Source organism: Pristis pectinata, chromosome 24, assembly GCF_009764475.1.
Source record: "Pristis pectinata isolate sPriPec2 chromosome 24, sPriPec2.1.pri, whole genome shotgun sequence".
Taxonomy (NCBI): Eukaryota; Metazoa; Chordata; class Chondrichthyes; order Rhinopristiformes; family Pristidae; genus Pristis; species Pristis pectinata.
This window is the reverse complement of record NC_067428.1, coordinates 13,938,230-13,952,736: the sequence shown is the minus strand read 5'-3', so window position 1 is coordinate 13,952,736 and position 14,507 is coordinate 13,938,230. Positions and strand designations below refer to the sequence as shown.

General features: G+C 41.9%; 1 protein-coding gene across 3 annotated transcripts in view; it reads right to left on the bottom strand.

The window, feature by feature from the left end:
- The window catches only part of LOC127582385 (dedicator of cytokinesis protein 7-like), a 151,379-nt gene that overhangs the window by 129,122 nt on the left and 7,750 nt on the right, over window positions 1-14,507 (bottom strand). For all 3 annotated transcript variants that reach the window (XR_007958109.1, XM_052037571.1, XM_052037572.1), the window contains exons 2-7: window positions 12,098-12,197; window positions 11,708-11,883; window positions 9,167-9,238; window positions 4,204-4,306; window positions 2,388-2,555; window positions 1,847-1,932 (exon numbers count right to left, since the gene is read on the bottom strand). Coding sequence is in view for 2 of the 3 variants with exons in the window: in XM_052037571.1 (XP_051893531.1) it covers window positions 1,847-1,932; window positions 2,388-2,555; window positions 4,204-4,306; window positions 9,167-9,238; window positions 11,708-11,883; window positions 12,098-12,197 (705 nt within the window). In the remaining variant the exon portion in view is untranslated. The remainder of the gene's footprint in view (window positions 1-1,846; window positions 1,933-2,387; window positions 2,556-4,203; window positions 4,307-9,166; window positions 9,239-11,707; window positions 11,884-12,097; window positions 12,198-14,507) is intronic.

Genomic DNA, 14,507 nt, shown 5'->3' with positions numbered 1-14,507 from the left:
GGGGCGGAAGAGAGGGAGAGGGAGGGAAGAGAGGGAGAGGGGAAGAGAGGGAGAGGGAGGGAAGAGAGGGAGAGGGAGAAGGGGGGGAGAGGGGGGAGGGGAGAGGGGGGGAGAGGGGGAGAATTAGAACATCGACCATCTCCATCCCTCCTCTGCATATTCATGTGCCTATCTAAGAGTCTCATAAACACCTCTTATGCTATCTGCCTCTACCACCACCCCTGGCAGTGCACTCCAGGCCCTCACCACTCTCTGTGTAAAAAACTTGCCCCACACATCTCCTTTGTACTTTCCCCCTCTCAGCATAAATACATGCCCTCTAGTACTAGACATTTCAATCCTGGGAAAAAGATTCTGGCTGTCTACTCTATTTATGCCTCACATAATTTTATAAGCTTCTATCAAATCTCCCCTCAGCCTCCGCTGGTCTAGAGAAAACAGCTCAGCTCGTCCAACCTCTCCTCAGAGCACATGTCCCCCAAACCAGGCAGCATTCTGGTAAGCCTCCCCCGCACCCTCTCCAAAGCTTCCACATCCTTCCTATAATGAGGCGACCAGAAATGAGAACAATACTCTAAATATGGCCTAACCAGAGTTTTATAAATCTGTAACATAACTTCCTGGCTCTTGAACTCAACGTCCTGACTAATGAAGGTAAGCATGCCATATGCCTTCTTTACCATCCTATCAACCTGTGCGTCCACATCTAGGAAGCCATGCCCTGGACCCCAAGATCCCTCTGTTCATCAACCCTGTTAAGGATCCTGCCATTAACTGTGTACTCTTCCTTTATGTTGGATCTCCCGAAGTGCAGCACCTCACACTTGCCCACATTAAACTCCATCTGCCACTGCTCCGCCCATATCTACAACTGATCTATATCCCACTGTACCCTTTGGCTATCTTCCATGCAATTCACAATGCCACCAATCTTCGTGTTGTCAAGTAAACTTACTCACCCACCCTACCACAATTTCATCAAAATCATTCATATATATGACAAACAACAGAGATCCCAGTGCAGATTAAATTGCCCTCCCCCAATTTAATACTTTCCTGCAAGGTCTATTCTTATCCTTATTCATAGCTATCTTAAAGCTTAAGGAGTTGGGACCATTGTTTCCCAAGTGTTCACCCACTGAAAGGTCAGTCACCTGGTCAGGCTCATTCCCCAGTACAAGATCCAGTATAGCCTCCCATCTAGTTGGACTATCCACATAGTGCTTCAAGAAACCCTCTTGGACACACCAAACAAATTTTGTCCCATCTAAACCTTTTGCACTAAGGAGTTTCCAGTCTATGTTGGGGAAGTTGAAGTCACCCACAATGATAATAACCCTGCTGTTTTTGCTCCTTTCCGTAATCTGCCTGGATATCTGCTCCTCAGTGTCCCTATGGCTATTTAGGGGTCAGTAGTATAAACCCATCAGAGTGATGGCAACTTTCTTACTTTTGAGTTATACCCATATAGACTCAGTCGACATTGTCACATTATTTCAGTGGTCACATTACTTTACTAGGCCAGATATAGATTCTGGAAAATCCAACCAATTCACAGAACAGTCATATTCAGTAAGCTTGGTGACAAGGAGGAACTAATTCTACAGCTTTCTCCGTTACAGGTCCTTGTGGTAAGTGTGAATATTTCTACAAAACACAGGACTTGTGGGTTTGCCTTATTTAGAGCAATGGGTGATGGGATGGGCTGTGACGAGGAAGTGGTAGGAAAACTATCGCACGCAGGTAGGAGGAGATAAGGTTTAAAAAGGAAAACTGTTCCCACCCTCCAAACAGTTTTTCCCTAAACCCAGTAATGTTATTGAATGAATGAACACAGGTTACTCACTTTAACTCCAGAAAATGAAATTGCAGCCTCTGCTCCAATTGACCACATGGTGGCTGCGGAATGACTCGCCTGTATCCAGCTTCCTCCTGAGTGGAGATGAGAATAATCAGAAAAATTAAATGTATTAAACAAGATATAAACTGGAAGATAGAGGAAATGATAGGAAAAGAAAGATAAAAGAGATGTTCACAAAAGCAGAGCAAACATAGCCAGGAAATTCAGTGGGTTGGCCAACATCTGTCAAAATAAAATTGGGACTGTGACAGGTTACGTCAAGATTGGTCTTTCTTTAGTTGCTGAAGGATAGGGTGTGTATCACCTGAACATCAGCATGACATCAGAATGCTTAAATGACATTCAGTTTGCACAATAAGAAATGTCATTTTTAAGATGCCAAGGTCATGGTATATTTTGTAAGCAGATAATGGGAGGTAAATTCTGATTCAAAAGGATGCTATTGGACCTTTAGTATCTCCTCAGTGAGATGAACTCACCTCATCAGGCGGGGGGTAGAGTGTACACATCAGTGAGATGAACTCACCTCATCAGGCGGGGGGTAGAGTGTACACATGTCGATCAGCCTGCCAGATTTACGTATTTCTTTATTCCTCAGGTCAACATCCTCCATTGCAGTGGACTGCAGCAGTTGCTGAATGAAGAGCACTGGAGCCTCGGTCTGTAGCTCACCTGCTTGGGATCCAATTGAGCTCTGCATAAGGACAGACAGAAGGATATTGATGTAGCACCTTTCATGTGTCTGAAGTTCCAAAGGAGGTCCAATAAATGCTTTTGGAGCACAGCTACCCTTTGATCTCTGGATGTAAGAAGGAAATGCTTGCCTTTGAATCAATGTGACATAGATTCCTAGATTGATTCTTGGGATAAGGGGTGGAAGTTGGGGGAGAGGATATTTTAGGGGTGGCTAAGGGTTCTATCTAATGGTGAGGTATTCAGTGAGATTGACCAAACTCACTGAAGTTTAGAAAAATGAGAGGAGATCATATTGAGATATAAAAGATCCTGAGAGGAGTTGAAAGTAGAGGTCAAGAAGGTGTTACTTCTAAAAGAAGAATCTAGAACCTTTGGATCAAGGGGTTGGGCATTCAGGATTGAGACAAGTGATTTCTTTAAACAGACAGTTGTTAATCTACAGAATTCACTGTCACAGAGAACCATCAATGCTCAGTTATAAGACACATTCCAAGCCGAGAAGAAGTAATTTCCATTGGTATGCAAGATTCTGAGGGCATGGAGATCTCACAATCTGCATGTTGTCGTCGGATGGCAAATCAGGTTGTAGGGCTGTACAGACTTCTCCTGCTTCAATTTCTTACGTTTGAATATGCTGCAGCATTTAACAAGATTATGGCTGACTTGTGATCTCAGCTCCACTTTTCTCCTTGACCTTTGTTTCCTTTCAATTTCAATCAATTTCAGCCTTGACTATACTCAATGAATGAGCATCGACAGCCCACTTGGGGTAGAGAATTCCAAAGATGTACCACCCACCACATGAAGAGTTCCCAAATGAACTCAGGTCTAAATGTCAACCCCTTACCCTGAGACTATACGCCTGATTGTAGATTCTCCACCCACCCTGTCAACTTCTTAATGACCATTAAGAAAGCCAAAAATAATGCCAAGATCCTCCAGTGCAGTGGGCCACAGCAGATGCTAATAAGGAGCTCTGAAGCCATTCCATACACCAACCACCTAGGCAGCAACGGAGATCTGTCTAAGCACACAGTTAGTCTGGAAGCTGAGAGAAATGAGTGAAACATAGTCCAGGGAAATGGAAGAAGAGTGAACAGAAAGAGAACTGTGCTGGAGTCATCAGCCAGTTAAGCTGATCACTGAACCCTTTGTGTACAGAATTAGACTTCGGCTAAAGAGCAAGATGAAAATTGGCATCTATTTGTACTGTAAAAACCCGAGGCACAGTTCATTAAACATGATGAACCAGTTTAATTGTTAAATTCCCCAAGCCCCATGTCATTCACTCCAGCCCTTCACATTAATCTGCACCTTCACCTACTTCCTTTAACCCCCATTATATTAAATCCTGCTTCTCCCTCTCTATTCCACATGCACAACACTGAACTATCTGCCACCAACCAATCCCCCTCACCCTCCATCTCCCTGTCACCTCACACTGCACTGTCCAGCCTTTGTCTTCCCCACTAGCACCTTGCAAATTGATTGTTTTTAACTGTTGTTTGCATTAGGCAGTCCCACTCCACGTTGCTAATTGGGACTGTTTATTCTATTGCATAATATTTATTGACATTTGAAGCCCAATATTTAATTCCCAAGTTAAACCAAGAGGAGTGTCACTGGGAAAAAGCAATGAAGCATACCTGGAGACCTTGCATTTCCAAATTAAAGCTCTCATCGCATTCAAAGACCTGATGAGGAAGGTTCAGCCCTTTCCTCCGACTCTCCCTGTTGTACTTCTGATACCTGGGAAAGCCATCGAGAACATTAGTTATATCACACCTAACAGAAGCTGACTTAATCTGGCAGTGACAGTTACCCGAACAGAGACGAAAGGTACCATACTTAGTCAAAACCACCACGTTCATGTAAAATAAAGACCAATATATCAAGCATGAGATGCTGCTCAAACAGACATTTCATTCAGTTAGTTACACGTTCTGTGCTCATTTGGTAATTTTTCACTCTGGTATCTACCATCAGACTTCATTGGCGTTCAAAATTCTTCTATAGCCTCATGTTTTATTTTGTTATCATTCATAGTTCCTTACAACGTGGACAGATGCCATTCAACCTACTGAGTCTACACTAGCTCACAGAGCAATCCCATTCCTACATTCATTTTTCCCTTTAACCCATTCTCCCCACATTCTCATCAATTCCTCCCAGACTTCACTACTACCCAACACACTAGAGGGAATTTACAGTGACCAATTAATCTACCAGCTTTTGGGATGTGGGAGGAAATCAGAACGCCTGTGGAAACCCATGCACTCACAGGGAGAACATGCAAACTCCACACAAACAGCAACAGAGATCAGAATTGAACCTAGATCATTGGCGCTGAGGCAGCAGCTCCACTAGCTGCGCCACTGTGCTGCTCACTGTGTTACCCCTCTGCTCTGTCGTTTCCTCCAGATGTTCAACCCTCCATGAGATCTGCATTCCTCCATTTCTGGCCTCTTGCACATCCCCATTAACTCACTCCTCCTTTGGTCCTAAAATCTTACCTGCCTAATTCTCTGCCTTTAAGTTTGTCTTAAAACTACCTTTTCGACTAAATTTCGAATATGTACCCTTAATGTCAAACATTATTTGATTACACTCCTCTGAAGGATCTTGGCTCCCAAGACATGACAAGTAGTCTATGTTTTCTAGGGTCTCATTGTGGATTATTTCTTATATTCCAGGAGCCACCTCTCAGGGAAAATGATGATGAAGTTCACAATCATCTTCAATATGCCAGTACAGCCTTTGGATGACTCATTTGAAAATGAAGACCTCAAGCCTGGCATAGGATTTATGATCTACTGGGCAGCAGTGGTCTCTGCCCTCCAATATGCTCCTCAAGGTTGGACAACCACAGCAAGGACCTCAAAGCACTGGAAATACATCACCAATGTTATCTCCACAAAATCTTCCAAGTCCACTGGAAAGATAAACAAACCAATGTCAGTGTTCTCTCCCAAGCCAACATCCCCAGCTCTAAGCTTCCAGTCGTCATTAATTCATTCAAGAGAAGTTTACATTAACATCTGTAAAACAAACATCATCTACCAATCTGTCCCTATTGTGCATCATCCCTCCAAACCCCACACATCATCACCAACCATAAATGTCCAAGACAAGACCCTGGAAAACATGGACAAGTTCACAAATCTCAGGAGCCCCTGCTCAATGGAGACAGACATCAATGATAAAGTTCACCATCCCCTCCAGTGCATAAGTATAACTTATGGCGTTCTGAGGAAAAGTGTGTTCAAAGATAGACCTCAAACCCAGAACATGGTCTGCTAGGCAGCAGGCGATGATCCCCTTCCTCCTCTCTGCTTCTGAGGCTTGGACTACCTATAGCAGGCACCTCCAAGGAATGAAGAGGTACCTCCAATGGCACCTCTGCAAAATCCAAATTCACCAGCAGAATAAGCAACCCAATGCCACTGGCCCTTCCCAGGCCAACATCCTCAACACAGAGACCACAATTACCCTCAACGGCCTTCACTAGAGAGGCCATACTGTTCATGCGCCCAACACCAGACTCTGGAAATAGACACTCTATCCTGAGCTCTGTCCTGGGAAGAGATGACCAGGAAAAGATTCAAGAAAGTTCTCAAAATGTCCTTGAAAAATCACAACATTTCCACTGACTCCTGGGAACTCCTCGTCTGTGACCACTCAAAATGGAGAAGGAACAATCAGGATGGCACTGGGAACCTTGTGTCAATGCATCAGAAGCTCAGTGTAAATGGTGGAAGGAGTGCACCACCTCACAAACTACCCAGCTCCTCACTCTGTCAGGGACTTCCTGCCCCATCTGTGGAAGGACCTGCAGTTCCCACATCGGACTCAATAGCCACCTCAACAAAACTCTCAAAATTGGAATGGAAGCAAATCATCTTCAACCATGAGACAGCCCAAGAAGAAAGCAGAGAGCCCTAAATAGTGGTCAGAGCATTGGTCCAGAAAAACATCCAAAACAGCTCTTAGGCCTTTTGCAAATGCAAATAGGGATTCTGCTATCTCATGTCCTCTTTGTAAGCATTTGCCAGTGACAGACTGCAGCTTGACACAGTGAATTTTCTCAGGTGCCTGATAGTCAGAACAGCATTAATCAATTCTTTCCTGAGGTGGCCACTTACATTAAAGGAAGAGGAAAATATACCACAACAAAAGCAAAATGCCTCATTTAGTTCCATAAAACTAATAACATGGGATGAGCGAAGTGTGATAAAAAAACACTTCAGTTAAGTTGTTTATTGCTGATGTATCTAGAAATACTTTAATGCAATCTGATGGTTTGTACTGATGTTGATTTTGTGAAAGCAAATGTAGATGTTTAGAAGTGGATACTTCAGGGTTTTTTTGGATCATTGGAAGTATACAAAATTCTGGCATCTTGTGACTGTACTTCTGAATTTCTAAGCCACTTTCTCCTCCTTTTCCCATTTTTCTACTATTCTTTGATCAATGTTTGGGCAAGTAGGCAGCAAACTATTCTCAACTGTTTTTTTGTTATTCACTTTTGCTAACAGTGAGGTGAGCAGCTGTTCATTGTCCTCAGTCCCAATTTTCCCATCTTATGGGAAAGCTTCATCCTTTGATGGTTTATTGAACCATGAACTCTATGGATGATGCCAAGCAGCTAGGTTTTGCTTAATTTTTCTGGAGCAAGGAGTGTGGTCGCATCAAGAGTAATGACATCGTTCATCAGCTTTTGTATATCATTATAGGGTGCTGACAACTGCAAAATTAATGCAGATGAACAACCAAATTAACAGTGAGTCACGATATTCTAATCCATTGATCTGTTTCAACAAACACAACCACATTGGTACAATTGACAAACATCTATAGAATACACTCTACATCTGCCCCATGGTATTTTAAATTTGAATATCTATATCAGCAGTAGTTTGAATAAATGACTTCTGCTGATTCATTAATCTCGAGTGCCTGTTTTGGCAATGGATTTTGTTGCATCTTTATAGTGTTAATTCAAAAAGAAATGTGGTACATATTCTTAAGTGTTGAAGGTTATAAAGTGCATATATACTTAAAGTGTGACCCACATTAACTCTTGAAGTACCGTGCACTTTTTAATGTCTAAATAATTCTCAAATCATTCTCAGCTAAATAATTACAGGCTACAATAAAGTGCTAAAGTTATTTTCAATTACACAATGTGTATTGCACGATTGTGAGGTCTTCAAATATCAAAATACTATTATGCAGTGATATCCCATTGCATGTTTTTGTTGAATGATTTTCTTATGATATGGTTACAGTTCATTCCAATAGTTGAAACTATTTTTAGCATGAAAATTTGTGTGATTTCTTTCTGCTATACCTCAGTAATTCAATGTTTTGTGCTGGTTGCTACAGGTACATATGCACCTGACAGGTTCTGGTCTTAGATCTTAATTTGTCATGAGTTAATTGATGTAGTGATAAAGGGTCATGAAGAAAGAAAATCTGATAGTATTTCCACTTCTGACTATGTACATGGTTCATTGAAGTGGCTGGGCACTGAGAGAAAATGGTTAAAAAAAGAACAGAGGATCCAGGGCTTCATAAAGAGAAGTGTTGGGTAAAAGACCAAGGAAGTCATTATGAACTTTAATGAAACACTAAAAGAAAAATGGAAAATGTTGAATTACTCAGCAGGTCAGGCAGCATCTGTGGAGGAAGAAACTGTGTTAATATTTCAAGTTAATGACCTTTCATCAGACCACTGGCTCTGCCAAATTGGAATCTTATGCAGTCTGGAAAAGTTTGGGAGAGGGTGGAGAAGAGGTTTATGCACATGATTCGAGGAACAAAACATAAAATGCTGAAAATTTGAAAATACACAGCAGATCAGAGACATTACCTCATCTGCTGAGTATTTCCAGTATTTTCTAGTTTTATATCATATTTCTAATAGCTGCTATTTCTTCCTTTTATGATTTCAGGGATGAGTAACTTGGATCATGTGTATAGATTGGTAAAACTGGAGTTTATCTCCTTGGAACCAAGGGGGTTATATGGAAATCTGACAGAAGTGTTTAAAATCAGTGGTGGAGGGGGCCAAGAACCAGGGCCTATAAAATGAAGGTGATTGGCCAAAGGACCAAAAGTTACATGAGAATTTTGTTTAATACTGTGTATCTAGAATTCACGGCCAAGTGTTGTAGATGAGGCAGAATAAGTAGTGGTGTTTAAAAAGGAGCTAAATAAGTATCTAAAAAGGAAAGAACTTGCCAGAGAGTAGGGGAGCAAGACAAGCTTGAGTTGCTCTTATATAGATCCCACTGGAACTCAATGGGCTAAGTGGTCTCCTTCTGTGCTTGTAACCATTCTGTAACTCTGATTGACCTTCTGTGTTCTTTGACAGGTAACAAATCAGTGTAGCAGTTTATATGCCATTTCTTTTCCAGAGAGGCAACTGGGATCATCCTGGGAGGTTTTCTATTTTAATTCAATGTATTTTGGACAATGTGAAACTCAAATAAGGAAAATGTTGATCACAATTTTTAATTGTACAAATAGAAAAGTGGTCATGTATAGATATTTGATGTAACAGTCAACTTGCCCCTTGTCTGTAAGCTGAAATGATGATTCACGTACCTCCTGGTAACTGTCAGCCAGTTCTTGGTGTAGGTCTCCACACACGATCTCACCTGTGGAGTCAGGTTATCCCTATCAAGTAACAATGTAAAGAGGATTATGCATTGCTAAAAAAAGGTACATCAGGAAGAAAAGGAATCAAACCCTTAAATCATATCACAATGTCAGTGTATCCAATGTACCTCACAGCAAGTAATTTATACTCTACACTCAGTCACATAAACAAATATAAATGCCTTTTTGCACATAGTGAGGTCTTAAAAACAATAACATTAATGGTGTTGATGATAATGGGAAGAACCTCTCTTTGAAAACAGAAATAACTCTCAACTCTGCCGTGAATCTGCGGCATTCCCAGAAACAGGCACACATTTATCTTAATATTTCACTGAAAGAAGGCATCTCAGGTAACGCAACAGTCCCTGAGCATTAAAGCACCCAGACTAGTTTACGAGCTCAAATCCTGGAATCAACCCAGAACTTTCTGAGTCAGCATTTGAGAGCGGTGAAACTAACACAAAAAAATCTCTTGTGGGAATATTTTACAGATTTCAATGTATTGTTTTATGAAAACCTTTTATTATTAAATTAAAATGCTCCACTCTGCCTTCAATACTATAATTCCAAGCAAACTCATCGCCAAACTACAAGACCTGGGACTCAACATCTCCCTCTGCAGCTGGATCCTTGACTTACTGACCAACAGACCATGATCAGCGAGGACAGGCATCAACACCTCCAGCACAATTATTCTCAACACTGGTGCCCCACAGACTGCATCCTCAGCCCCCTACTCTACTCCCTATATACTCATGACCTCATGGCCAGATTCTGCTCTAACTCCATCTACAAGTTTGCAGATGATACCACCATAGTGGGCCGTATCTCAAATAACAATGAGTCTGAGTACAGGGAGGAGATAGAGAGCTTAGTCCCATGGTGTCATGACAACAACCTCTCCCTCAATGTCAGCAAAACAAAAGAGCTGGTCATTGACTTCAGGAAAGGGGGCAGTGCACATGTACCTGTCTACATCAATGGTGCTGAGGTCAAGAGGGTTGAGAGCTTCAAGTTCCAAGGAACGAACATCAATAATAGCCTGTCCTGGTCCAACCATGTAGACGCCATGGCCAAGAAAGCACACCAACGCCTCCACTTCCTCAGGACGCTAAAGAAATTTGGCATGTCCCCTTTGACAATCACCAACTTTTATCAATGCACCATAGAAAGCATCTTATCTGGATGCATCACAACTTGGTATGGGAACTGCTCTGCCCAGGACGGCAAGAAACTGTAGAGAGTTGTGAACACAGCCCAGCACATCACAGAAACATGGACTCTGTCTATACTTCTCGCTGCCTTGGTGAAGCAGCCAGCATAAACAAAGACCCCACCCATCCAGGACATTCTCTCTTCTCCCCCCTCCTATCAAGCAGAAGATACAGGAGCCTGAGGGCACATACTACCAGGCTCAAGAATAGCTTCTATCCTACTGTTATAAGACTATTGAACAGTTCTCTCATATGATGAGATAGACTCTTGACCTCACAATCTACCTTGTTATGACCTTGCACCTTATTGTCTACCTGCAGTGCACTTCCCCTGTAGCTGTGACTCTGTATCCTGTTATTGTATTTACCCTGTACTAGCTCAGTGCACTGTGTAATGAATTGACCTGTACGATCGGTATGCAAGACAAGTTTTTCACTGTACCTCAGTACAAGTGACAATAATAAACCAATACCAATACCAAAAATGTGAAAAAATATTTCATGATGTCACTGAAGACCCCCTTCATCCCACAGTGGTGTTTTCCCTTAACTAACCTGCACACAACAAGGTGGGAAAGTGAAATTCAGCATGTGGCAGGTGACTGGTCAAGAGCCAAGTAAAATCACAGCTCCCAATTTCTCCATGTAACTCAAACACACCCCAGTTTCTGCTACAATAGGTCCAATAAGGAGGAGAATAACATTAACAGTAACCATTTCAAGGAAGCAATATTTAAAATCTTCTCAATTCATAAATTACGAGGATTAATTTGAAATTTGAGGGAGAGGGAGAATCTAAGGTGTGCCAATGCTGAAAGGGGCAAGGATGAACTAGTCTCGGTACAGCTGGATGATTAGTCAGTGTCTCACACAGTGAGTTATAGATGTAATAAGGACACATGGTGCACAGAGCAAGTTATAGTCAAGAGAGCAACAAGTTATAGTCACCTTCCACAGAGAGTTGCCACAATGTACAGGAGTATGTTACAAACAGTTATGGGAGCAAAATTAAGAAATACAGGGCAATAGATTACTGATGTACAATTACCAACATGGCTACATGAAAGTACTAATGCATACAGAAATGACTTTTAAATGACTTTTAAACAAGTACAACCACAAGTCACCAGTGCAACCATTATCGGATAAATACACCACCATGCACACGTTAATCTTCCCTTAATCCACATCTAAACACTATAAAAAGACAAGTAAACAAGTCTCAATGCAGCTTTCCTGTTTCATTATTCTTCAGAAAGGTTTGTCTTACCATCTGTCTGGCTCAGCGGGAGTAACCGTCCGATACTCTCGAGAAGATAGTGTGACTTCAACATCATCCTTTGGGAAGTCCACCAGATGCTGAAGTGATTCCAACTCAGGATTTGCCAACTGGTTCAGTACTTGTGCCTCAAAATCCAAGGGTTCCACTGGTTCAAAACTGAATGGCTGAAATTCACACGGGTGATAGAATTTAGAAAGTAAGGAGAAAGAAGTTAATTTATATAACTGTTCTGGCTATCCCAGAGAGCAACAGACTCAATGACCTATGAGTAAAATGTAGAGAAACACAACAGCAAAGTGGCTGCAGAAATTCATGAGCTCCTGAACTCTTTGCAATAGATGTCTAATACTTTATTTATCAGACATTGCTGCTACTCACAATATTGCACGTTGGTGGGGAGCTGGAGTATCGCACATGGGTCAATGGAGTCCTTTTGTACTGCGGTGCAAGCATCCTCTCTTCACCAGCACCTGCTTCACTGTAAACCAGACAGAGAAGGATACATGAACAAACTTGTGATTACAAAATATTGGTCACATAAGAACATAGGAAAGAGGCAGAAACAGGTCATGCATCTCCTTAAGTTTCCTCTGCCATTCAAAAAGATCATGCCTGATCTCCATGTCCCTGGAATGTCTCAAAGTCCCAGTAATCTTGCTATTAAGTGTAGCCACAGCAAGGTGTCATGAACAGAAGGAGATGAATGATCAATGAGGTAATGTTGGTTGTGGTAGAAATGTTAGTCAGGGCTCAGACAGCACCCACTTGCTCCTCCATGGAGTATGCAATGGGATCCTTCATGTTCACCTGATAAGCAGATAGTTGAACCAAAAGAGGCAACATTTCCTTAACAATGCAGTGAGTAGATTACATTCTCAGTTCCTGCACTGGGCCATGAGGACATTACCTTCTGGCCCCAGCAGCGGGAGTGCAGCCAATTAATCTAAACTGACATTGATTGAAGTTCATCACCTTCTTCCAACTATCTCCCTTTCCTAATCTCTCTCTCGATGTTCTGACTTTTATATGGTTGTGTGTCAATGAGCCCATAGGACAACAACATCAACTTGATTTATGTATTATGAAGGAAAAAGATCCTAGGTTCTTTACAGCAGCTCAGAGAAAACAAAAAGGTAAATGTGAAGTAGAAGATCTTTCCAAGCAGTTAACAAAAGCTTCATGGACAGGTAGGTTTTAAGGAGAATCAGTGGAGGGAGGAGGTGGAGGACAGAGGAGCTCAGAAAGGGAACTGCAGAGCTTAAGGCCACTGATGCGGCAACTAGATGCACCAGAGCCTGGAATCACAGGGATGGGGACCTTGGAGAGCAGAGGAATTATAGGGATGGGGGTAGAAAGGGTCAAGGCCATGAAGTGGTTCAAATAAAAAGCCGTACATCCATAGAATGACACAGCATAGATGGGGGCTATTTGGCCCTTCATGTCTGTGCCAGTCAGTAAAGAGCTGCCCAGTCTAATTTCACCTTCTTGCACACAATCTGTGGCCCGGTCTGGCTCTTCATGTTCGCATCCAAGTACGTTTCAAATATGGTGAAGGTTTCTGCCTCTTCCACACTCTCAGGCAGTGAGTTCCAAACCCTTGCCACCCTCTGGATGAAAAGAATTTTCCTAATCTCCCTGCTAATGTTTCAAACAATTACTTCAAATCTATGTCCTGTGGAATTTGAAAAAAAATTCCTAATTAATCCCACCACCTGCTCTTCACCCATATCATCATCCCCACTCCTCTCTAGAGCCTCATAAGTTTTGTCCATTTTTTATCTAATTCTTTCTTAAAGTTGCTACTAAATCTGCTTTCATCTTAAATCTGTGTCCTTTTCTTTCTTTTCTTCATCAAAGCAATTATGTTTTGAACACCTATTTCAAATTTCTTCTTAACCTGCTCTGTTCCAAGAACAACACCAACTTCACCTATCTCCCAACAGTACAGATTCCTCTTGCCTGGTGCCATAAAAATAAATCTTTTCTACACCTCCTTAAGGTCTTAACATCCTTTCTGGTTGACAAAGTTGAGAATAAACATATTAAAATTGCAGTAATGAGGGACCAAGAGTGAATGACAGGCAATATAATAACACTGACTAATATGTGAGCAGAACAATGTGTGCTAGGATAATAAGCAGTAGATTTTTGGAAGAGAAGAGTGGAGGATGGATGCCAACATGGAGATCATCAGAATGATCAAGTCTAAGGGGCAGGATCAGGGACTCAGCAGAAGGTGGGAAGAACTGTGGGTAAAGATGTACAGGTGGATCTTCAAAGTTTTGGTGATGGAGAGGATGTGGTGAAGAAGTCAGCTCAAGGTCAAATGAAACATTGAGGTTGCTAAAACTCTGGTTCAACCTCAGCCTGTGGCAGGTGGAGGGATGGAACTGTTGACGAGAAACTGCTTGCCAATCTTTAGCCACAATTGGTGGCTGACGCAGTACTCAGTGTCAAACAAACAGCTGAACAACTCAGTAGTGTAGTCAAGAGAGGTGGAAAAGAAGGTCTTGTATGTTGTTAGGGTACATGTGCAAACTGACCACATGTTTTTGGATGCTGTTGATGAGTTACAGCATGTATATGAGAGAGATGGATGGATTACTGGGAAAGTCCAGCATTAATAAAGCAGGTTAGGAAGTGAGGTCATGGCTGGAAGTGAACATAGCTTAGAGTGGATCTGGATATGGATAGCCCAATCACTTGGACAACAGAGGAACGAAGAAAATTGGAGGAGGATGGGATTTTTCACATTATCACATGATGTAGGATAATAGTTGCAATGCCA